This window comes from Telopea speciosissima, chromosome 9, assembly GCF_018873765.1.
Source record: "Telopea speciosissima isolate NSW1024214 ecotype Mountain lineage chromosome 9, Tspe_v1, whole genome shotgun sequence".
NCBI lineage: Eukaryota > Viridiplantae > Streptophyta > Magnoliopsida > Proteales > Proteaceae > Telopea > Telopea speciosissima.
This window is the reverse complement of record NC_057924.1, coordinates 14,067,880-14,091,303: the sequence shown is the minus strand read 5'-3', so window position 1 is coordinate 14,091,303 and position 23,424 is coordinate 14,067,880. Positions and strand designations below refer to the sequence as shown.

Genomic DNA, 23,424 nt, shown 5'->3' with positions numbered 1-23,424 from the left:
CCGGTGATACCTTGTTTCTCTTCCAAGGATCTGCTGTTAGGTAACCTAATCTGAAGAGCGAAACCAAAGGTGGCAGAAACCGTAAATCTTGTAGCTATGCATCAAAGACTATAACTCTGTAATAGATATTTGGTTTCTAGGAATATCTTTGGATCTCACCTAAAAAAGGAAAAAACAATATCTTTGCTCTGGGAAATTAGACTGTTCTACAGGTATTTGGCCCTTGTAGCTTACCATGTGTACCTTGATGAGGGGATCAGCTCCGACCAACACAAGATATTATCTAAATAAAAAAGTCGATAAGGTGATTTCAACTTTCCTTATCTTTTTTTTCCGTTTTATGTTAGGAAGAAAATATATAAGAGCTCATAAGGGTCCAAAGATTTATATTTTGGCGAGATTATAAAAAGATGGCACAAGTATGGGGCTAATGAGAGTGTATGCAGGGGCATCAACAGGATTGGGATTTTCTTTTTTGTCATTTCATGTGGTCTTGTGTTTGGGAAAAAGATTCCCTGCTGATTGCAAAAGAGGGTGCACACTTTAGGGGGTTTCTAGAACAATATTTGAAAACGAGAACACCTTTTTATTTTTTTTTAATCTTTAGTTGGTGTAACTATTTGACCCGGAGAAACCTTCATATCTGGTTTTTTTTTGGGGGGGGGGGGGAGGGGGGAGGGGGGGGAAGGATCTTATAGGAACCTGGGAGGATCCTATAGGAACCTATCACAATTTTTCTTTTGCTCTCTTGATCCAAAGCTGAAGAGGCACTCGTATCTTGCGAAATAAAAGCTTCAAACAGTTCTTTGGAATTTTCGAGAGGAGAGGAGAGGAGGCCCTTGGCAGTTGAGGTGCTCCCTAGACGTCTTTGGAGCTGCCCAGCCTTCATCGAAGGGGTTGGAAAAAAGGTTTTCTTCTGATTGCGATAGAGGGTACACACTAACATCCTCTCTCTATTTCTCTCTTCTCTTCACATGAAATGATCTATCTATCCCTCTACAGAGGAAATTGTTTCATCACTCTTCATTGGTGGTGCTTCCTATGACCAAAAAAATATTTTTTTGGTGCCAAAGTGAGGCACTTTGTGGGGCCACCCGAGGGGGGACACACAAGCTAGCATCCTCTCTCTCTCTCCCTCTCTCTCTATACAAATGAAATGACCTTTATGCCCTCTCTTATGTACAACACTCTTCATTGGTGTGCTCCCTATGCAGCTTGGAGGAGGGTACACACTAACATCCTCTCTCTCTAACTCTCTCTTCTCTTCACATGTAATGATCTCTCTACCCCTCTATGTATGAAATGTTTCATTGCTCTTCATTGGTGTGCTCCCTATGCAGCTTTGTGGGGGGTACAACTAGCATCCTCTCTTTTCCCTTCACCAAAAGAAAAAAAATGATGTCTTTGCTCGTCAATGTATGAAACTGTTTCGTTGCTCTTCATTGGTGTGCTCCCTATGCAGCTTGCTCAGAGAACCAAATCACAAAAAAATCTTTTTTTTAATGCCAAAGTGGGGCGCCCTATGGGGCCACCCAAGGGGGGTAGTTATGTGTCGTTATTGCTTAGGTGTAGTTATTTGTTATTATAGTTAATTATTATTTTATTAATTATATGTATGTACGGGATTGTGGTTAGTTATTATTTATAGTTAGGGTAAATTACACGTCATCCCTAGTTTTTGAAAAAACTCAAATCACCCATTGGTTTAGACCCCAATATGACAAATTAGTCCCTACCGTTTGTTTTATGTTGTTAAGTGAAGATGTCAGCCAATTAAATAAATTTAAATACCTAAACTACCCTTGACATTCAAACATAGATTTTGAAGGGTAGTATTGTAAATTTAATTCTAATGTTTTAGTACAAGGGTAAAATAATCCTTTCACATCAATAACCAACAACAGACTAACACCATTACTGTAGAGGGGGTAATTTGAGTTCTGAAAAAACCAGGGGGTGATTTGAGTTTCGTTTGAAAATCTGGGAGTGTCGTGTAATTTACCCTTATAGTTATTAAAAGTGGGATGAGTTGTAGGGAGATATTGTAGGAGTTGAGAGAAATTGTAGGAGTGGGAAAGTGGGTAGTTAATATTATCTGTGTATTTAATGATGAATGAAGAAGCAGAAAGCAATACGAAAAATATTAATTAATTCTTGAGTTTATCTTGAGAGAGGATTGGCAGCCTCCCAATTGCGCCAGGATGCCCGACTTCGTCCGTAAAGCCAATTCTCACTCTCTCTCTTATCTCTTCTCCTTTTTTTTATTTGTTTATCTATTTTCTCACCACCAAGATCTGCGCACGTAACAGGGGGGATGGGGGTAGGGGCTGCCCTGCACTACATGTGCAGGTGGGGAGGCTTAAACATGAGACCAAGCCCTCCGCCCTGCATTCTACAAGCAGGGAGCAAGCCACCTGAGCAAGTCAGGTGTTCGCATAATAAAAAAAATTCTTTGGATCATTCTTAGATCTTGGTTCATGTACACTACGGTATGACTCCTCATGTCCCCGAAAAGGCATTCTGCTCTTCATTCTTTGTGTACTTCAAAAAGGGTACCCTATCAACTTGTTCCGACCTAGGATGATAAAATGGTTGGCTCAGGTTCTCGTACGGGCCTAAGCAGCACAAATGGAATCCAAGAGTGAGACCCACCTCTCTTGGATTCCATTTGTGTGATTCAGACCATACGAGAATAGTTCTCGTACGAGAACCTGAGCTTCTAGAAGACTTCCATCTCCAAGCTCACCCTACAACACACTTGAGAATTATTTGATGGGTTTCTACTGGGAGTAGTGTAGATGTAGACTCTCCAAAAGATAATGTTGCAGAGTGAGTATAAGAAAAAACCAGTGCAAAATTACTGAAAATTGCAAATTCCTAGTTGATTGTTAACAAGCACAAAGTCATAAAACAGATAAGATCAGAGAAAGTTCTTCATTCCCCCCAATGGACCCCATATAGGCTTAATGGATTAGGCTTCATTTGCCAAATCAATTTTCCTCATCAATGAGCGTAGTGGGCAAAGTTGTACAGTATTGTAGGATGGGTAAGGGCTGGGCCATACCATATTCAGTGATCTATCACAATCCAATCCAACTTTAGATTTCGGAGGTCTTCCTTTAGGTAGGCCAGTAGCAATATGTTATCTTATGGAAGTTTGATATCGACTTTGGAAGAGAAAGTGCAGAAGAACTCTGAAGGTGTATATATTGAGGCTGTAGGGGACCTTACGCATGGAAGGACATGGCTTTTGGTATTTGCTTTTTTTGTTTTTGCACACTTGCATTAATGATGAGTATTATAAAGTGGGTTGATTCTGAAGGGTCATTAAGAGGTTGTAGGCCTTAAGACCTAGAGGAATTGGCCCGCCTTATGCGTTAATCTTTGATACTGGGGCTGTAATGAACTGGTAGATTCATGCAGGTGTTCACGGGCAACAACCCCTGAAAGAACTTTTTTAGGGCAATATAAGTGTTTCGGTAAACTGTTTATATAGAGTTTCATTATATATTATTTGTAGCGAAGGTTCTTTCTCTATAATCAATCTGAGAGAGATGTGAGACGGACGACTTAACCCTATTTTTTATTGATAGTGAAACAAATCTCATTTGATCTGGACATAGGCAATTTTATTGAAGCATGTAAATTCTAATGTGTATTATGTAATTGTACGTTGTCTATGATTTTCATTTTTTTATATGATTTCTATATTTTTTTTAGGTTCTCGTTTTGTAACATACTATTACAATAGGGTTTAGGGTTTAGGGTTTAAGGTACCTTATAACGATTCTTGTACTAGGACCCTTGACCTTAAATATGTTACCCATGGAAAGGAAACACAATTGAAGTACCCCATAATTCTAAAATAGAATAGGGTTACTACATGAATCAAATTACCTTCGCACACCCCCAAGAACTACAAATCCCAAGAATTCTAACTTCTTCTAGAGAAGAAGAGCCGACGAAAGTCTTGAACCACAGACAATACATCACAAGAAAGAGTATGATGTTTGCCAAAAAAAAAATTGATTTTGACTTGGTACATAGACTCATGGTTTTAGTGTATGGTATCGGAATGGGTATCGGTGACTTGCAAAACTGATATAAAATCGATACGGTATCGGTCTGGATCGACTGTATCGAACACAAATGCCTCTAAATTTTCTTTAAAAAATGAGTTTTCTGACCATTTTACCCCTTGTCCATATCGTGTTATCGATACGATATTAGCATGATATCAGTATCGGCAACTAGCAAAATCAATACATATCGCCCGATACAAGTGATACAAGACCGATACTTAGAACCATGACATAGAATGGAGAGAGAGAGAGAGAGGGAGGACCACCATCAATTAAGTGCACCTATGGATTAAAGGAAAAGGCCAAAAACACAAGGCCAGCGTTCGTTTGACAAAAAAATTTTAACTGATAAGAAGAAGGTTTGATATAAAGTGGCTATTGCTATCAAAGGAAATGAAATGAAGGGCGCTTTTGTTGTTGACAGTTGACAGTGACCCATACATTTCTATGGCACACTACTTAAAGCAAACCGTGCCCTACACGGCACTTTTTGGAATCCATTAGAACGGATTATTATCTGCTGTTGTAACTGCAGCGTTACTGTACTCATCGTGTGGCGCTGCAGGTGCCATGTGTGCACAGTGAACCCCACATGGCATACATGGTACCTACAGCACCGTACGATGAGTACAGCAGCGTTGCAGTTACAGCAGCGAATAAAATTCCCATTGGAACACATAAGGTGTTAAAGGCTGCTTTGTTTTTTTTTTTGGTAATAAGATGTTAAGGCTTGTTGGATATCTCAAACCATAGTTTACTATTCAACTAAAAGTGAAAATATCTTGGAAGCAAATAAGGAGAAAGTTTTCATACATGGCTGTGTAAGTCGTGTATGTGAGAGGGTGGGAGTTTCAAGGCATTAAGTATAGATGAGGGATTATGACTTTTCCACTCTTTGTAAGAGGGAACATGATCGTGGATACTTGCACGGCTGTGTATGAAAACTTTGTTAATTAAAAAAATTAATTTAATCCTTTTTGATTAATTTTCTTGATCAAGTTGATGCCATTTGAAAAGGTAGTTTGAAAACAAAGAAGAAGAGCCAAGGCATATGTGCTATATGGGCCAACCATGTCTTGGAATATGGGTGATTAAACTTAATGACCATGCACATTATTCCCCGCCAAAATAATCACAAGTTTTCATAAAATAAAAAAGAAAAAGAAAAAAAAGAAAGCTAAGATCAGGGTCATATCAGTCAATCCATATTGGTATCGACTGATACAAATATCAATACCTAGTCGATACCGAATCAATGGTATGGACAAAGGGTAGAATGGTCAAATTATGGTATGTCATTGGTATCTTTGAGTGCAAAAATGTTTGAAATGGACAAATACATATCAATATCGGTATAGATTTTGGAACAGGTTGATACTCGATCTGATACCATGCACTAAAATCAAGGCTAAGATAGTAGACACAATAAATTATAGTATATTTGTTTGAGAGTTCCCTCACATGTGGCTTCGACATACTTGGCTCTAGGGGTGTCAAAACTTGGATCAAGTTGGTGAAATTAACTTGTATCGAACCAATACAGGCCGAACCAATCCTTATTAGATTGGGTTTGGATTAGGGTATTGCATACCTAAAATCAAAAGGAACCAAACAAAAACTGACTTAATCTGAAATTGAAACAGGATGAAAAAACCTGATCGAAACTGAAACTAAACCAATATAACCCGATAAGAACAGCCCAAAACTCATTAGAAAAGCATATGTTTTCCATAATGTTGCATACATATGTATATGTTAAACTGAACCCAAAACAGACAAAAAAACCAACCCGGTAACAAATCGATAAGAAACCGAAACAGATGCTTTCCTTCTTGGTTTGGTTTCAGATTCACCCTTACCAAATTGAAACCGATTCAGCCCGGACCAATAACAAATCGATAAGAAACCTAATCAAACTGAACTGAACCGAAACTCAAGCTTTCCTAGGTTTCGGATTCAACCTTACAAAACCAAAACCAATGCAATCTGGACTGAAACCAATCCAAACTGATGATTGACACCGCTACTTGGCTCTATAGATGGTCAAACAACAAAGAGACCTAGGCTTTGATACCATATTGAAAGGTTCAACCAAAAACCTTAAGACATTAGACGAACAGAAAGCTTCTCAAGTATATGAAGGCACCAATGTAAGACTTTAAATCACTTCCTCCCAACATTTCAACAAAGTTACTTATATTTCATTTGAATTTTGAACAATGATATCACTTTGTCAATCTTAATTAATTTTTAACCAATCAATTCACATGCATTAACTTCACGAATAGAATCAAATAATGGATAGTATATTGTATCCTATCTTTAGGCCTAATCAACTTTGTTTCTTAATCAATCAATCTCCATTTTTATTATTTTTTTTAAATTTTTTACAGAAATCTGTTTGATAAATAAGAAGTAGGATATAACCCAAGTGTGGGGTCTCAATTTCTTGTTTTCACACTTTCAATTTCAAAGATTAAGAAAGAAAGAGATAGATTATGTAATTTCACTGTAGCTTCTCTATATAAAATAGTAATGAAGATGACATGAGAGGACAATAGAAGGCCAGCCCACTATATATAATTGAGATTCCTTTGGATTTTTTCAGAGAAGGCGTGTGCTCCTCACAGTCCTTCTGTGTTCCATATCTTCTCCTTGACTACCTTTCCCATTTTCCCTATAAATACCAAAGCTAAGTTTCTCAAAGGTATAGCTGAGTACAAGAGAACTAATTCCTACTCTCATACTTCATTCTCTGTTTCATCTTTCTTTTACTTCATCACCATGTCTACCTGTGGCAACTGTGACTGCGCTGACAAGAGCCAGTGTGTGTAAGTGCTGTTTTTTCTTCTCCATCTATACATACTTGATGATCAATATTTCATTTGATTCAGCTAATATATATGTTTCTGAATCACAGGAAGAAGGGAAACAGCTATGGCATCGAAATCGTCGAAACCCAGAAGAGGTACGATTTCGATCTACTCTTTCTGTTAAGTACCTAATGCATCGGATGAAGGAGCTAAAAGAGTTAAAAGAGCTAGGGGTAGGCCTAAGATGACCATAGGTGAGGTTGTGAAGAATGATATGCTTAGTCTGGGCCTTGTACCAAGTATGCCCTCGGATAGAGTCTTTTGGAGGGCAAGGATCCACGTTATCAACATTATATAGCTGAGATTTTCTTGAATTCCTGGGATATCATCTTTCTTCTTACTTTCATTTTTCATTTTTCATTACTTACTTTTCTTATCTCATTTCTTCATTTTAATCTGCATTCCTCTTCGTTCCTCTTACTGCGTTTTTTAAAGGATCCATGTAATCAACCCCATTTAGTTAGGATAAGGCTCAGTTGTTGTTGTTGTTGTTGTTGTTGCATCGGTTTACTCACACCCTATGTGGGATAATTGCTCCGCGTGGAATCCAACAATCTCTCCCTCCACATAGGAACATACATGGAAATTGAGATCTTTCCTGATGGGTTTCTCCTATATTGCAGCTACAACGATGATGCCGTGATTGAAGTTGCCGGAGCGGAGCACGATGGCAAGTGCAAGTGCGGAGCAGCCTGCGCTTGCACTGACTGCACTTGTGGACACTAAATAATAATAAACAGAAATAGTAGTTTGGGGGGAAAACATAAGAATGTAATAGGAGGTGTGGTATGATATGTGTGTTTGTGCTGAATAAGCTGTGTGTATTCCTCCATCTTCTTCTGTGTTTGTGTGCTATTGTTGGGTGTCAGCCATGGCTGTGCTTCATACATAGTAACTGTGTAACGTAATTATCTTTGTTGTTTAATGGTAATTTGGTCATATTATTATTATTAGTATAATTTGTTTCCTCCAATCTTTAAATTATTGGGCTAATCAGGCCCAAGCCCATATACGAAAGCCCATGTGGCAATCCAATTGCTCATAAATAGGTTGATATGGGCCTATAGATTGAGGCCCATAACCCAAAATTAATGGGAAATTGAGATTGATTTTCCCACAAGGTCGTTTGTTCATCATTTTACCTTGTGGTGAAGCTCCTAACTTTACCGCTGCCCAATCATAACAATTGTTGTAGAACCAGACGGGACTGCCAGACCGGCCGGTCAAGCTGGTCGAAGTAAAAACCAACCAAAAGCATTTCCCAGCTTTCCGGTAAGAATCCTGTGGTTGGTGAAACCGAAGGTGGTTTAACTAGAATAAAGCACTGAACAGTTTGCTTCCGGTTCAGTATTTTTAAATTATACTAGTAGGAAAAAGGTTCACTGAGCCGGTAGGTGAAGGTACGCTAACACGCCCTCTCTCCATCTCTCTCCTCACATTATTAACTGTTTTTTTAACCATATATGAATTTGCGAAGACAACAAACTAAATTTTTTCTCCCCTTTCGAGAAAATCCAAGTAGAAGTTTCATATACACTTCTTCTAGATCACCATGCAAAAATATATTATTAACATCAAGTTGATAGAAATACCAATAACAAGAAACGGCGATGGCAAGGAGGTGATAAACAATAACTAGCTTAGCCACAAGAGCAAAAGTCTCTTTATAATCAAGCCGGGACCTTATAACATTCAATGGACTTATTAGATAAGTTTGATCTTATATACCCACTTGCAGCCAGTGACCACTTTGATAGGAGGAAGATTGGTAACAGTCCCCAGTATTATTGTCTTCAAAAACTTTGATTTCAACCGTCATGGCAGAATGTCCATTAGGATCAAGCATAGAAGGCAAAACAAGAACGGCCATATGAAATGACCTAGCTGCCCTCCTATGTATAAAACCATTCTGTTGCACCTCATTGGTGCGTTCCTCTATGTCGCTTGCTTAGAGAACCCTTTCCCATACAAGTAATTGAGTAAAGCATTTATATGTGATAGTCAAGGTTACATGGGTATTTTTGTAATCAGGCAACCTATTGAGCACCAAAGATTGCGAGGCAGCCTAAATGCAATGATGCTAACAGGGGCAGTGATCTCTGCAACCCTTGAGCAAACAATGCCAAAAGCATGAAGGAAAACACAATTCTGCCAAAAACAAAATTAAATTTGAAATAAAAAAAATAAAAAAAAAGAATGACTAGTTCACCATCTTTGAACAAAGATCTTTCAGGCTCCCTTGCAATTGATCTTGCCCTCCCTGGATTCTAGCCAGCCTACATGACTGCTCTGTTATAATACTATAAGTGGATGCCCTCTCCCATGGCACAATCCCATTACCGTCCTCATACTCTTCCATACCTCCAACTATGAACTGCCAAACAAATGCCCCTGCTCCTGATCCCTTCTTCTTAGCTGACTTGTAAATAAGGTCATATATTGTCTTATAAAATTTTTCACGATGTAATGGTTGAAAGTTCTTTTGGTTGGCTGACAACCCAAATTCAGTGAACAAGATAGGCTTCTTCAGTTCATTGTCACCATCTTCAATGTGAGACTTCACCCATTTTGAAGCAAATTTAATTTGGTCTTCAAGATCTAGATCATCAAACCTACAAAAAGAATACAATCAAAATGTGTCAGAATTTGATTTTTAAATGGGTATAAGAGAAAAGGAGATGCAAGTTTTGATCTAGCACTTTCTTTTTTCACCAAGGCAAGTTTCATCCCCTCATATCTATTGTTATCCTTGTAGAGAAGAAATTCACAAACAGTTTGGTGTGATTCAATGCTTACCAGTGATCGGGGTAAACATGGACAGAGGCAAAATCGATGGTTGGGATCTTGGAATTTCGAATAAAATCAGTCCCAAAAGCACCTGCCCATTCTGCTGGGTTCAAATTCAATTTTCCTGGGCTCGTACGACCATAAAATCCTTCAAGCCCCACAGTTAATAGATGTTTCTTGTCAATTTTTTTCACAAAACCAGCCATTTCTTCAATCCAATCCTGCAATTCTTGACGAGACGATTACATCAAACTCAGGACTCAATAAACTCTATGTTACAGATACTGAGTAAAGCAACAAACATCCGTCTCCAACAGCTTTAATTAAATGTAATCATCCCATTCCTGGCCCTTAAAATGGGTTAATTGGACCTGAAACATGTAGCATTGTTTAGATGGTACAGACAGCTGGGTGGGCGACTTACTTGGAGGGTGTCACCAGAGGGATCCGAGAAACAACGGGGTTCATTCATCAACTCCCATGCAAAGATAGTGGGGTCATCTCTATATTCAATTCCAGTGGCACTGTTCTTCCTTGTCAAGATAGCCTGCAAATGAGAAGTGACTATACTGAGAAAAGGTCTGTTATTGATGCAATTACCTTCAGTGTTTACAATGATGTCAAGGCTTCAAAGAGACAAGTTTGAAAGTAAAACTCCTAAATGATTAACATATCAACAATGATCTCAAGGCTCTAAGAAAACAAGTTTCAAATTAGACCTCCCAACTGTTGTCAGCCACCCAAAAGTGGCTTTGGAAAGAGCAATTCGACAATCCTTTTCTGAATGCTACAGTCTAATCAAGAATACGTGAACTTACCAGTCTCAGTCCAAGGCAAGAGAACAAGTCATTCAAAGTTAATATTGTTCTAAAAATTGTCAGTATATTTATTTGTTAGATGGAGATTAGCAAAAATATACACGGGTCAAGACACTAAGGGTCTTTTTGGTATCATTTTTCATTTTGTTTTTGGCCTATTTAAAAATAAAATCCATTTTGATCAAAAAATAAAAATTGTTTAGTAAATGCTAAACACAATAGGTTGTAGAATGAAAAATAAGTTTGGGAACTATCTGTGTAAATAACTTTTATAACACTTTTTGAACAAATGGGCCCAAAGCCCATATAGTAGGTGAAGAAACTCTCCCATCACCCATCTTTCCCAAATCAACTCTAAACCTGTTTGTTTGATGGAGGGTTTGATGGGTTGGGAATTTAGGGGTGGGGTAGGTGTACGAACACCAGTGCCTGTGCATCTTACCCATCGCTGCAAGCTCCGCCACCACGATCGGGTATGGCCAGCCGTTGCACCCACATCTCCATCTTTTGTTGCTCATCCTTCCAAGCACTTCAGCCAGTATGCTTCCCCACTTTGACAGTCCGAAACTTCAAAATTTTCTAGCATGTCTCTCAAACTGAATTTACTTGCTATATCTGCGCCCCTCTAAGGAACATTTTTAAGGTAAATCCTATTTTCTTGTTTTACCTGAAAATTTTCCTTTTACATGGTTTTTATCTGGAAACCAAAGAGTATCCAAGGCCAGGAGAAAGTTGATAGGACAGATTTTTCAATCTCATACTTCTCTCAGTAATGGTCCTAATGGAGGATTTATAAGGAATCAACAAATGCTTGAAATCAACGGAAATGTGTTCTCAAGAAACGTAAATATCATCGGTGATCCCACAACAGGGTAACAGAAAAAGCATCTCTTACAATAAATTATTTCTTTGCAGCCGAATTTCAACATAAAAAATTCAGTTCAATCACTGATTGTAGAAAAGGAATGCGGAGTTGGCGCAAGTCGGTCCATTCACCAATCTGAACCTCAAACAAGTTCAACTAACCGGGAAAAGAAACCAAAATGGCAGAGAGAGAGAAACACACACACCCAGAGAGAGAGTTTCCGATACAAAGTGATTTATTTTTCTGCTATAGCTCCATGGATACGAAGTGATTAATTCTCGTTGAATGGGGGGGGGGGGGGAATGAAGTAATTGCAACCAAGGGTAGAAGTTGAAACCAAAAAGGAATCATGAGAAACCAATACCTCGTGAACGTCAGAGGGCTCAACAGTCCAGGGACCGTAATTCCCTGATAAATTGTTCGATTGGTAGGTTCCCTTGTGAGTTAGGTGAGAAAAAATTGAAATGACCAGGCCCCCAGGTTAGCCCCATATAAAAGAAGAATCTGGAACCAATTAGAACTATTGAGCAGTCTAAAACAACCAATAGCAACCGATCCCTCTGCAACTGAGCAGTCTGCCCGCAGGCCCCTTGTGGCTTGGGCTGTGAAAGCTTTTTTATTTTAATTAAAAAAGGGGATCTAAGTAGAAGAAGAAGGTGATGAAGCTGATTCAGCAATCGGCCGATTATTCCACCATGGATCTGGCTCCCTCCCTCTCTATCACCCTCCCAAATCGCAAGGCTTTGCAGGTAGAAGAAGAAGAAAAGAGGGGGCGGGAAGCATGCCCTTCTAAAAATAAGCCAAATGACGCTTTTACCGTCGACTTTGAGGGTTTAAGAGCACATGCTCATTAAACTACCGAAAAAATGAAAGAAAAACACTTTTGGCCATAATCCAAAAATAAAGACAAGTTTCAAAAGTGAGATATCAAACACATGAAAAAATGAAAATGAAAAATGATAGCAAAAAGGCCCTAAAGAAAGACTGACTGGATCATGAAATTAGAGATGATATGGCCTTAGACACAATGGAATTGCAGATCAATTTTGGGTACCCGATCCAAAGTTGGATAAAGCTTTCTTGATATTATTAATCAAGGTTCTTTTTTCTCGTTTTCTCTCATTCTCTGCAAATTTCATGCTTGTCTACCTAATTGAAATGCTTAGGTTTATTTAAGAGTATCAATTTCACCATTTGTGGCCAACACTTCGAAGAGCACACATAAAGAGACACATACACATACAAATCTAACCACCAGTTTGGCGTTTCTCCAGATACTGCAAACAAACTTAGTCAAATTCATAATCCATATTCTGGAAACATTTTTACACTTCATTTAGAAGAATCCCTTGTTGGCATATGCAAATGATTTCACAATAAAAAGTTAAACGAAGTTCCATATACTTCAAAATGGGTGTTGTATCATATCATGTCAAATACCTAAAATTTCAGAATAAATTTCCCATCAGGCATTGAAGTAGATCCAAGCCTCCTCGAGTTGAAGAAACCAACCTAGGCATAGGGTCATAGTAGGAGCCTTAGATTAGTTCTGCACTTAGTTTTATTTTTAAGTTTTTAATTGAACCGGTTCAAATTGGTTTCATCCAATTGGTTCAATTTAAGTTGGTCTAATTTAAGTGATTTAATTAAGTGTCTTTTATTTTAAGTTATCAGGGGTAGATAGGTCTTTTAACCTTTTTAAAATTTTAAGTTGTTTTAATTAGGTCCATCCCTCCATGATTTAGTGAGGGAGTGTTTTGTTTAGACCAGGATTTGGCCTATGGCCTTCTATTATTAATATTGAAATCGTGGGAGGCTCCCCCACAATCAGACTTTAAAATTTTCATTTGTTTTGCTGCTGCCAATGCTGCTGCTGTTGAGCTCTACATGAGTTTGCCTTGTGAGTAACATCAAGGTGAAGGGCTGGTGGATTTCCAGTGACTCCTTGCATCTTGTAGATCGGGAGGTTCTTCTTCAAGGCTGTCTTCAAGGTTGCTGCCATTGAAGATCTTCTTAATTCAGTAAGTTAGTTACTGTTTCAGCATTCCCCATCTTCTTCTTAATCCTCCCACCTAACCTTAATCGATATCCATTAAACTGCAGGTCATCCAGAATCTGCCCAGTCCAATTCTACCAACCAAATTCAATTAGATTCCAACTACAGCCCCCTCTCATCTCCTCCACTCGACCTAGCTTGCAGCCCCATCCTAACACCCAAAACCCTAATTCTCCCTCATCTCTGTAAAACCCCAAAACCCTAAAAACTCCTAAATTCTGTCCAGCCCTATTCAATCATCCAAATCTCACCAAACTTCAACCGAATCATCCCCTCCATACCTACAATACTCGACCAGCACCCCTTGACATAATTCCCCCTCTAAACCCTAGATCTCATTATCCCCCTCATTCCTGAAACCCAAAACCCGAAACCCTAATTTCCTAAAATTCAAATCTTCACTTAAACCCTACAAATCCTACCCCATTAAACTCTCATAGGCCTGCCTAGCTTTACCCAATAAACCCCCACTTCATTATCCAAAACCTAACCCTAGTTTTGACCTAAAACTCTCAATTCTGCCCAATCAGCCAGCACCTTTGTGAGGGTTTGATCTACCTGGCTCCTAGTAGGTCTTCTACCTATCTAGGACTACATTAGGCAATTCTATAATGCCATGTTCTTGCCGTATTCACATAGAATCAAAGATGTTTCCTTTTGGTAAACATACTAATTTCACATGGGAATAGAGCCTACCTAGACAATTCTTTTCTGAATGCTACAGTCCTAATCATGAATATGTTAACTTAACAGTCTCAGTCCAAGGCAAGAGAACAAGTCATTCAAAGCTAATATTGTTCTGAAAATTGTCAATATATTTATTTGTTAGAAGGGGATTAGCAAAAATGTATGTGGGTCAAGACCCTAAAGAAAGACCGACTGGATCATGAGTTTAGAGATGACATGGCCTTAGACAGAATGGAATAGCAGAACAATTTTGGGTACCCAATCCCAAGTTGGAACTAACTGAAATGCTTGAGGTTTATTTAAGAGTATCAATTTCATCGTTTGCAGCCAACACTTCAAAGGGCGCACACATAGAGACACATACACATACAAATCAACCACCAGGTTGGCGTTTCTCCAGATACTGCAAACAAATATAGACAAATTCATAATTGATATTCTAGAAACATTTTTACACTTCATTAGGAAGAATCCCTTGTTGGCATAGCAATCATCTATAAAGTGCAAATGATTTAACAACGTTCCATATACTTCATAATGGGTGATGTATCATATCATGTCAAATATTGCATTTTCAGATTAAATTTCCTATCAGGCACTCTACAATGCCATATTCTTGCTGTAATACATAGAATCAAAGATGTTTCCTTTTGGTAAACATACTAATTTCACAAGAGAATAGAGCCTACCTTGACATAGTTCTTGAAATAACTGCGGATGGATGGATCAAAGAAGAATGAATCGTTAGAAGCACTCAAAGCAACACCTTCTTCCCATGCCCATTTGACATACTGGGTCTTCCCACCAAAATTGTGCAAGTTATTAACCAAGCTAAGAATCAGCCTTATCCCATGCAGTCTTGCTTCTGCAATGACATGATCCAATGCCTGCCATTCTTCATGGTTATTAATTGCAAAAAAAAAAAAAAACAAAAGAAAGAAAGAAAAAGGACAAAGGGTATTTAAAGCATGGAATGGCATGATCAACAGACAATAAAAGTCATGAAGATTTTTTTTTGGGGGGGGGGGGGTGGGGGGAAGTTAGAACACTTGGACCTTGTTTATCAGGTATTGTGTGACTAGCTCTAACAAACATCACGAATGCATATATTACAATTAGAAACTTATGTGTAACATAAGCCAAAATTAATGTACATTTGAAGATAAGTGCATTATTCAAAACAGGTAGAATGAGAAAGAGGATCAAAATTAATGATATCCTATGCCATTAAAAAGGAGGTGATCTTTAGGAGCTCAATCATTTCCTTCCAGAAATGAGCCTTAAACTGCAAATCTGCAATGAACCCTCATTGCTTAATCAGTTGGTCAGTGAATAAAATGTTGCCTCAACTTCCAGTAAGCTTGTTTCATAACAAAAAATTTAGAATATGAAGAAACAAATATACAAAAATTCCAAGAGGGTTTGTCGTTCAAAAACCAAAAGGGTTTATTTACAAATCTCATTAATAGTTCTAATGTCACTGATAATAATAAGGTATGCAATACATTATTATAGCCATTCAAGAAAACTACCTTCTGTATCGCAACTGAACAATTCATTTATGAATTAATACAAAGATCAATTTCATTCAAAGATCTCAAACCAGATGTAAGATAACAATATTGCAAGTGTTGAATTTAAGGGTTTTTTTTTTCTTTTTGGGTTTTGGGACTCTTTTAACAGTCTAAAGCTTTCATCTCTTCGTTCCCCTTTCCTCTTACGATCTCATATAAGAAGACATAAATATGCAACGCAGATAACTTGCAGAAAGAGAAAAGAAGAAGGAGAGCAGAGAAGAACAGAAGAAGAGAAAAGTAAGAATTTATGCCATACCCTGAAAACGCGCTCATCAAACTGACCAGGGGAGATCTGGAGGGCATTGTAGGCTCCATCATTAAAAGCCCAGGTTCGACAAACCGTAAGACCCATCTTGGCACCCAGCTGGAGCACTTCCCTGACCCTAGGCGCGGTATTGTAATCCGTAGCCAGATACATCAACCAGTACGAATTCCATCCGTTCACGTAGAATGCCTTCCCGTCCACCATGAACTGAGCTCCATTTGTATCCACAAATGACATCTTAGGCTGCTTATAACTAGTGAAGCTCAAATCCCCCAAGAACATATACATGAAAGCCAAACAGGATGTAAAACCTAGCAGTGGATACAACAACCCATTGCCTGCCATAATTGTCTCTCTCCCAAAATGTCCTCAAAACAGAGAAGGGCTCAATCCTGGATCTCTTACCCCACAAATCAACAAGACCTAAACAACCTAAACGGAAACAATTTTCTTCATCAACAAATCTACAGAGCAACAATACCAGATGTAGAACTGTAGAAGGCGAATGAATGCGGGACACTGAAGGAATTTGGAAGATACCCAAAATCTAAAACCTTCAAATAAACACGCATGATCAGATAGCCACAACCATAATGCACCAATAATTATAAACCAAACTACAACATGGAATAGAGAATGGGAGAAAGAGAGATTGATTTGTTCATTTGTGGGTTTTTTTGTCCTGGTTTGATGGGTTTTATATATGATGAGGTAAGATGTAACGTTGCTCTCTACATTGGCATTGGCAGAAGAAATCAGAGAAAAAGGAAATGAATGGGAGGGTGGAGGGTGGAGGGTAAGGTTTTGGGGTGCAATGTTGGTATCGAACAGCTGAGTGGGGTACCTGTTTCTACAGGTTACTTCCAATTCAATATTCCTCCCAAACCGAAAATTTCCAATTTCAGTCAAAGAACATGGGTCCCTACAATTCATCACTCTGCTTGTTTACACATTTATGTATTAAATAAAAGATATAAAATGGATCCAAGAGCTAAGGCATTAATTATTGATATTTGATGCATCAGAAGCTTTCTTCCCATGGAGTCCATGTGGAGAAAGATAGCAGTAACCGAAGCTCTGTTTATCCTTGATACTTAATAGTAACCTAATATTATCGTTTGGGAATTCCAAGATGGGTAAGGCAAGGCTAGATGAACCCGTCAAACCCTAATTTTTTTTTTCTTTGTCAAACCCTAAACCTTTGAAATAGTAAAAGAAATTGATATCTGCTTTCATTTTCCCAGATTCCCAGTGTGCCACTTGTTGAAAAGCAGATGGAAGAGATATTTGCTCTCTTGCTTTTCTACTTTAGGCTATGTTTTTTTTTTTTGGTATAACTTTAAGGTATGTTGGGATGCCGATAAAAGAAAACAACAAATTTAAAAAAAAAATTATGAACACATAAATTTTTTTTTGATGAACATAATTTTGTTTTGTGAACACATAAATCAATTATTGCATCATCATGATTATTTTGTCATTACATTTTTTTTTTCCTTTTCTTTTCTTGGCATCCAAACATAGCCTTAGGACAAGTACTATGCAACTCGGCATGCATGAGTAGCCTTGCGGACAAATCAGATGTTTAGAAAAGGCAATTCCAATGAAAAGCCTCTATTATCTCGTGGGGAACAAATTTTTTGAAACACACCCTATGGTGCCTTTTCCATGAATCTAATTAGCCCTGTAGTGATAATAATCAGATAGAAGTGGCCCAGGTGGATTAGTTCCCAGTTCTCATGAGGAATTTAGGATTTGATGTCAAGAGATTTGATCAAGGGTTGGCAAAATAGCATATTCAGAGTATGTCAATGATTCGAGAGTTCAGCTTAGGTTCATGTATGAGAACCATCTCATACGCCCCTGAACTGACCTTATGGAATCCACAAAGTGGGGTCTACAGTGGATTTCATTAGGTCGGCTCAGGGGCATACGAGGATGTTCTTGTACGTGAACTTGAGCAAGCCCTACGATTCGAATTTCTATGGGTAATTCACTTTCAAGGAGTAAAAATTTGCTAGAACATTTAGCAATATTGTAGGTAGGAAGGGCAGACTGCAAAAATACTTCTAATGAATTTTTTTTTTTTTTTGACAATAGAAAAGAAATTTGTATTACTTAAAGAGTATGCTCAAGTAGGACTTTATAGAGCCCGAGTATAACTGATGTCGAAAAAAATATCATGAAAATCATTTGATAAAAGATAAACAAAATAAAAGAGTTGTAGAGCAAACAAGACATGAAATTCAATCAAACATTAACTAAATGGTCATCAAAGTGCTGGTGTTGTGAGTACATCCATTGTAAGAGACGCAGTTATAGAATTTGATAATGAATGGAATTATCTTTATTATCACATGTGAAGAGTATACATAAAAATAATTGAAAGAAAAATCAAATAAAATAAAAAAGATTGATTCAATCTCAACCAAAAGAGATTGTAATCAACACAAATATGGGAACTTAGGACTCTCCCAATTGAGACCAACCATATAGAATTTGAGAATGAATGGAATTATCTTCTTACCAAAAAAAAAGGAATTATCTTTATTATCACATGTGAAGAGTATATATAAGAATACAAGAGATGGGATTGAATCACTTGAGATAAGGAAAGAAAAATCAAATCAAATAAAAGAGATTGATTCAATCTCAACCAAAAGAGATTGTAATCAACACAAATATGGGAACTTAGGACTCTCCCAATTGAGACCACGTAATACCAATTGAAAGAGGAAAAGGAGGGTGCTCGATGATACTTGCAGGTAGTTGACGACGTTGGAGCCAGTGGAGAGAAGTCCTTTATCCATATTGTGATGTCTGAGGGCGATTTTCTTAAGAGAGACTAAGCGGGAAGTGAGAGGTTGACAGCCAAGGCGAGGGGGCAAACGATGGACTTTTAGATGAAGTGTTGTTAGGTGGGAGGTCCACTATAGAAGGGGTTGGTATTACTAAATACTAAGCGGCCAAGGGGAGCGTTGTAGGAATATTACTACCGCTTGGCTAAGGCGTGCCAGACAAAAGGGCCACTAGGTGATGAAGATGAGGAAGTCACAAATGACGCAGATGTGTCGCCAAGTGGTGATGAAGTAGAAGGTGTGTACCATGTATCAAGGGGTTAAGTAAGAACTATTCTATATTTTTCCTGAAAGCATGCCAATCCCTATGTTGTGCGGAGCTAAGCATCTTCTATTCACTGAGATAAAGTTTTTCCTCTACAGGGGCCTTGTGTTGTAAAACCCTTATAGGTGGTCATCTGTTGTCGTAAAGTAGTCCCCGCAAAGCTTTCGAGAAGAGGGGTAGTTTTGTGCGTAAGCATAAGGAGGATGCGGTGAGGGCGTTGTGGTGGCTGTAAAAAGGTGGCATGGAAAGGGAGGGGTTGTACTTTGTGTACTACATTGTAGTGGAGTTAGTGGCATGGAAGGATGGTTGCCACGTGGCAAGGAGGTCAGTGGGTTGGATTTATCGCTATTATGAGGCAAGGATGTCGTGGCATCAAGGGGTAGAATTAGGGCGAACGAGGGTGGTGGTGGGAGGCCAGGGATAAGTCATGAGGTGGCAAGGAGGAAGATGGGGGTTCACCATGTGCCGCAAGGGGAGAGGAAGGAGTGGGGGGGGGGGGAACTGTGGAAGGCGACAAGATGGTCTGAGTTGCTAGACTAGGGTAGCGAATCCTGGAGGGGGCGATGACATTGTGTGGGAGAAATCAACATCCAAGGGCCAAGGGAGGTCCTTGAATCACTAGACGGCGAAAGTATAGCCAATGATGATGTACTGCAAGGTGGGGGGAGAGAGAGAGAGAGAGAGAGATAGAGAGATTTGAATACAAACCCGTGCATAGCGGCCCTGAGAAATAGTATCAATGGTGTAATCGGCCTTCAAGGGCTTGCTTTTTCACATCCCACTTCCAAAGACAATGGAAGTGCGACGGGGATGCTTACATCATCCTACACCACCTGCCAGAATCACAGATACAGTATCTTAACAACACAGTAACCAATGAAAGTCAACGGAAGACTTGATTCTATAATATAATAAGATCATTGTAATAAGGCATCTAAGTGATATAATTACATTTATCCAAGATGTTCAAAAATACCAAAATTGATACCCAAAATCTAACAAAAGATAATGTATATAAGTTATTACAAATAAGCATAAAAAAGTGTCACTATAGGCATAAACTTCACAAACACGTCCAAACTCGTGATCCTTGTACTCAGAAGCCACCACTCATCCGCCATGAAAGAGGGAGAATCAACATAGTCCATGACTGCATCACTTGTGGAAACATCTAAAAGAGGCACACATGTGGTGTGAGCTTCACTAAGCTCAATGAGGGATGGGGGCATGCAAACATACACAATAAATATGATGGAGTGCATGATTTCCAGTTTTATAATGAAAACCTAACAACAAAACTAAGCCATATTGGTATTGTGCTACTGCAACACATTCAGATGTATTACTGGTCCACGCATGTGTCCTGGGTCACCTAGCAATACACCCCTAGTTGCGATTAGGAGCTTGTCGGTCCCAACATGAGTCTTGGGCCACCCAGCAAACCCCGATAGACCCTATCGGTCCCAGAACAACCTCGGTCACCCGGCTCGGAACCGCCTCTGGCAATAATCACATCGTACCACGGATGTGGCATTCGGGAAAATCAACATCCGACATGCCACGAAGGCTTTACCAACACGTAACCCCATGTTGACTAGGGGTTGTAGCACATGGTTGATTATCCTAACCAGCATGCATCTAATATGATAGATGTCGCATATATATATATATATATATATATATGTATATCAGAGAACAAGATGATAGTATTGAAATCCGCTCTGGCTCACTACCCACTTTGTCTCCACTAACATACACATACATATACTATAATTACAAGAATACAGTACTGGAACCACCTCGGCCACACCGTAATCCGTTTGCATAAATAAATAAAATGCAGCATAAACACAACATAGTTATGGCGATCTCGGTACCAAAATCCACCTCGGCCACACTAGATCTCATTTCCAACTCTCAGCATACCTCTCATTCATAGCACATAATCAAGCATGGTTATATGGACACCAATTCATATTTGAGATGAATGGAATGGTCATTCTTAAATTGAAATAAAAAAAACACTCTGCAAAAATAGTCAACAACACCCACTCACCTTCTTAGTAGACTAGGTGATCACAACCCAATGGATGCCCAAGAGATCCCAAGATACGCCTCACTGGATGTACTAGGGTTGACCTATTCATATTAACCAAGTGTTAGACCCAACATTGGACGAATGCCAAGGGTTTTCCTAGAAGAGTAAATCTCAATTTCACATTGGGAACCAGACGGTTGATGTAGCCGGCTAATGTACTCATCAATCGGTGCTAAGCCTTATGATCAACCAGTGGCTTGGCAGAAGCTCTAGTTTTCCAAAATTTTCCCATCGGTTGATGTGGTCATCGACCGGTGGATCCACAGTCATCGACCGGGGTGGATCCACAGTCATCGAACGATTGATGCTCTGAGAACTGTTCTTCAGTTCAGATGCAATCCAACACTTTGCCTAGATTATTTCCACCCCATAGAGATTGTAGTGGATCACTCCACCTACACACAGAGCTTAGTTGCACTGCATTTTCACCAGATGAAATCAAAGATACAATCGAATTTCCAATCAAAACCTAAAAGCTAGAGTTTGGAAAGTTTTCACCCAAATCACCTTGGAATTGGCCGGGAACAAATATGGGAGTGTGAAAGAAGGTGTAGAACCCTCACACAACAACACTCCAGCTGGCCTCCTTGCCAGACACTGGGTTTCAACTGAAACCCAACCGAAAATCCTAAAACCTAAGTATAAAATGGTAGCATAGGAGAGAAAAAGATGGGGAACTAAGGCCTACCTAACTTGGAATGCAACCGGCAGCTGGGACCAATCCAAGGCCAACTCCTCCTTCCTCCTCCTTTTCTTCTTCTCTTTCTTTTCTTTCCTCTCCTCTCTCCGGTTTAAATGAAGTGAGAACTGAGTTTTAGAAACTCAGTTTGCATATAGAGGTTAGAGCTACTGAGGCCCGTTTGCCTGCGCACCTATTTGGGTCAAAACGAATTAATTTTTCGGTTGGATCCCGTGGACCCCCCACTTTGACTCCATACTGGTCATGGAGTTAAAGGTAGGTCACACCATAATTCCATGCACACGGGGTTCTATACGATGCGGGATTTGGGGGTCCCACACACAACAACCCGAAACAGGACGGCAGGACCCACCGATTGATGTAGCCGACTGATCTGGGCCTGCCCAAATGATTGACTGGCAGGTCAATTCCAGCTCTGTTTGGGCTGGGATTTGGTCGGGGCTCTCGCCCACTTGCGAGGGCATCGCAATGGGTATTTGTGCACAGTAATGTGGGTGTGTCCTACCATGCCGGAGGGGTTTAGAATGATGTGGAGGGTTAACTATGAACTCAAGTCGTCCGGAATCGGATGGGGCCATCGCTTTCTAAACCTGTCGCTCATTGCGTCCGGCCATAAGAGGAGGACCATCTACAAAGCTGCCACGGTCGACAAACCACCACTGTTTTGGTCAATAAACTTGATCTTCCACATATCTCTCTGTCTTCTCATCAAGGATCCTATGTGGTTGTTTGACTGTTATGGCCCACATATTGCCAGTACTGACAGATGCTAGCGTAGTACCTGCACATTAAGGTCAAATCAAATGCGGTTTGGGCACGGGCATAACATGCCTAATAGACAGTCCAAAAGAAAGATAATCTCATGGCCATACAATTCCAAAGGGAGTTTGAGAAATCTGAGCCATAGAACAATGTGTGTATCAGTAACTAGAGAGGGTCTAAATCTAGGTTTCCATCGACAAAGAGAGAGGAACCGGTTAGCTATCGACCAAGGACCACTGAAGAGAACCTCGTTATAATTCTTTGAACAAGAGAACTTAAACACATAATAACCTGAACCTACATTAATGATTTGCGGGAGTTATTGTAACTTCCATAGAGCATGAATACAAATTTTAAGCATAAGCTAAGAAAGGCACAAACCTAGAAGTTTGGTGATGAAGTTGAGGCGTCAAGGTTCTTGCAGACGAGTTTGAAATTTTGGGTCAATATCAATTGTTGGTATGTTAGAGAAGCAACCAAAGAGTTTGAAGCCATAGAGTTCCATCGCCTCATGGTCGGTGTCAACGATTATGCCCAAGTGGGAGAGGGGTGTGACGTGAATTGAGAAGTTTTTCTTTGAAGGACACAACTAAAGGAGAAGAAGTAGACGACATCAAGGTGTTGTGAGGAACATGCTCAGCCGATATAGGAACCATTCTAATGGAGAGAGAGAGAGGAGGCTGGAAAGAGAGGAAGAGACATAGTAAGTAAATTCACGTTTAATAAGCAAA

The 23,424-nt window shown here is 39.3% G+C and overlaps 1 protein-coding gene and 1 long non-coding RNA gene across 2 annotated transcripts; one reads left to right on the top strand and one right to left on the bottom strand.

Annotated features, from left to right (window-relative positions):
* The first annotated feature begins 6,785 nt into the window (after positions 1 to 6,785).
* Positions 6,786 to 7,905, top strand: LOC122639543. Its single transcript, XR_006329529.1, has 3 exons — positions 6,786 to 6,913; positions 7,003 to 7,050; positions 7,579 to 7,905. It is a non-coding gene; the product is annotated as an uncharacterized LOC122639543 (long non-coding RNA).
* Positions 7,906 to 9,030: 1,125 nt separating this feature from the next.
* Positions 9,031 to 16,395, bottom strand: LOC122639542 (mannan endo-1,4-beta-mannosidase 2). The gene is made up of 5 exons (XM_043832408.1): positions 16,002 to 16,395; positions 14,858 to 15,055; positions 10,167 to 10,289; positions 9,752 to 9,963; positions 9,031 to 9,567 (listed from the first exon to the last, which is right to left on the bottom strand). Exons 1-5 carry the CDS (start codon positions 16,353 to 16,355, stop codon positions 9,156 to 9,158), a joined length of 1,299 nt encoding a protein of 432 aa, XP_043688343.1. The 5' UTR covers positions 16,356 to 16,395; the 3' UTR covers positions 9,031 to 9,155.
* Between the last annotated feature and the right edge of the window lie 7,029 nt (positions 16,396 to 23,424).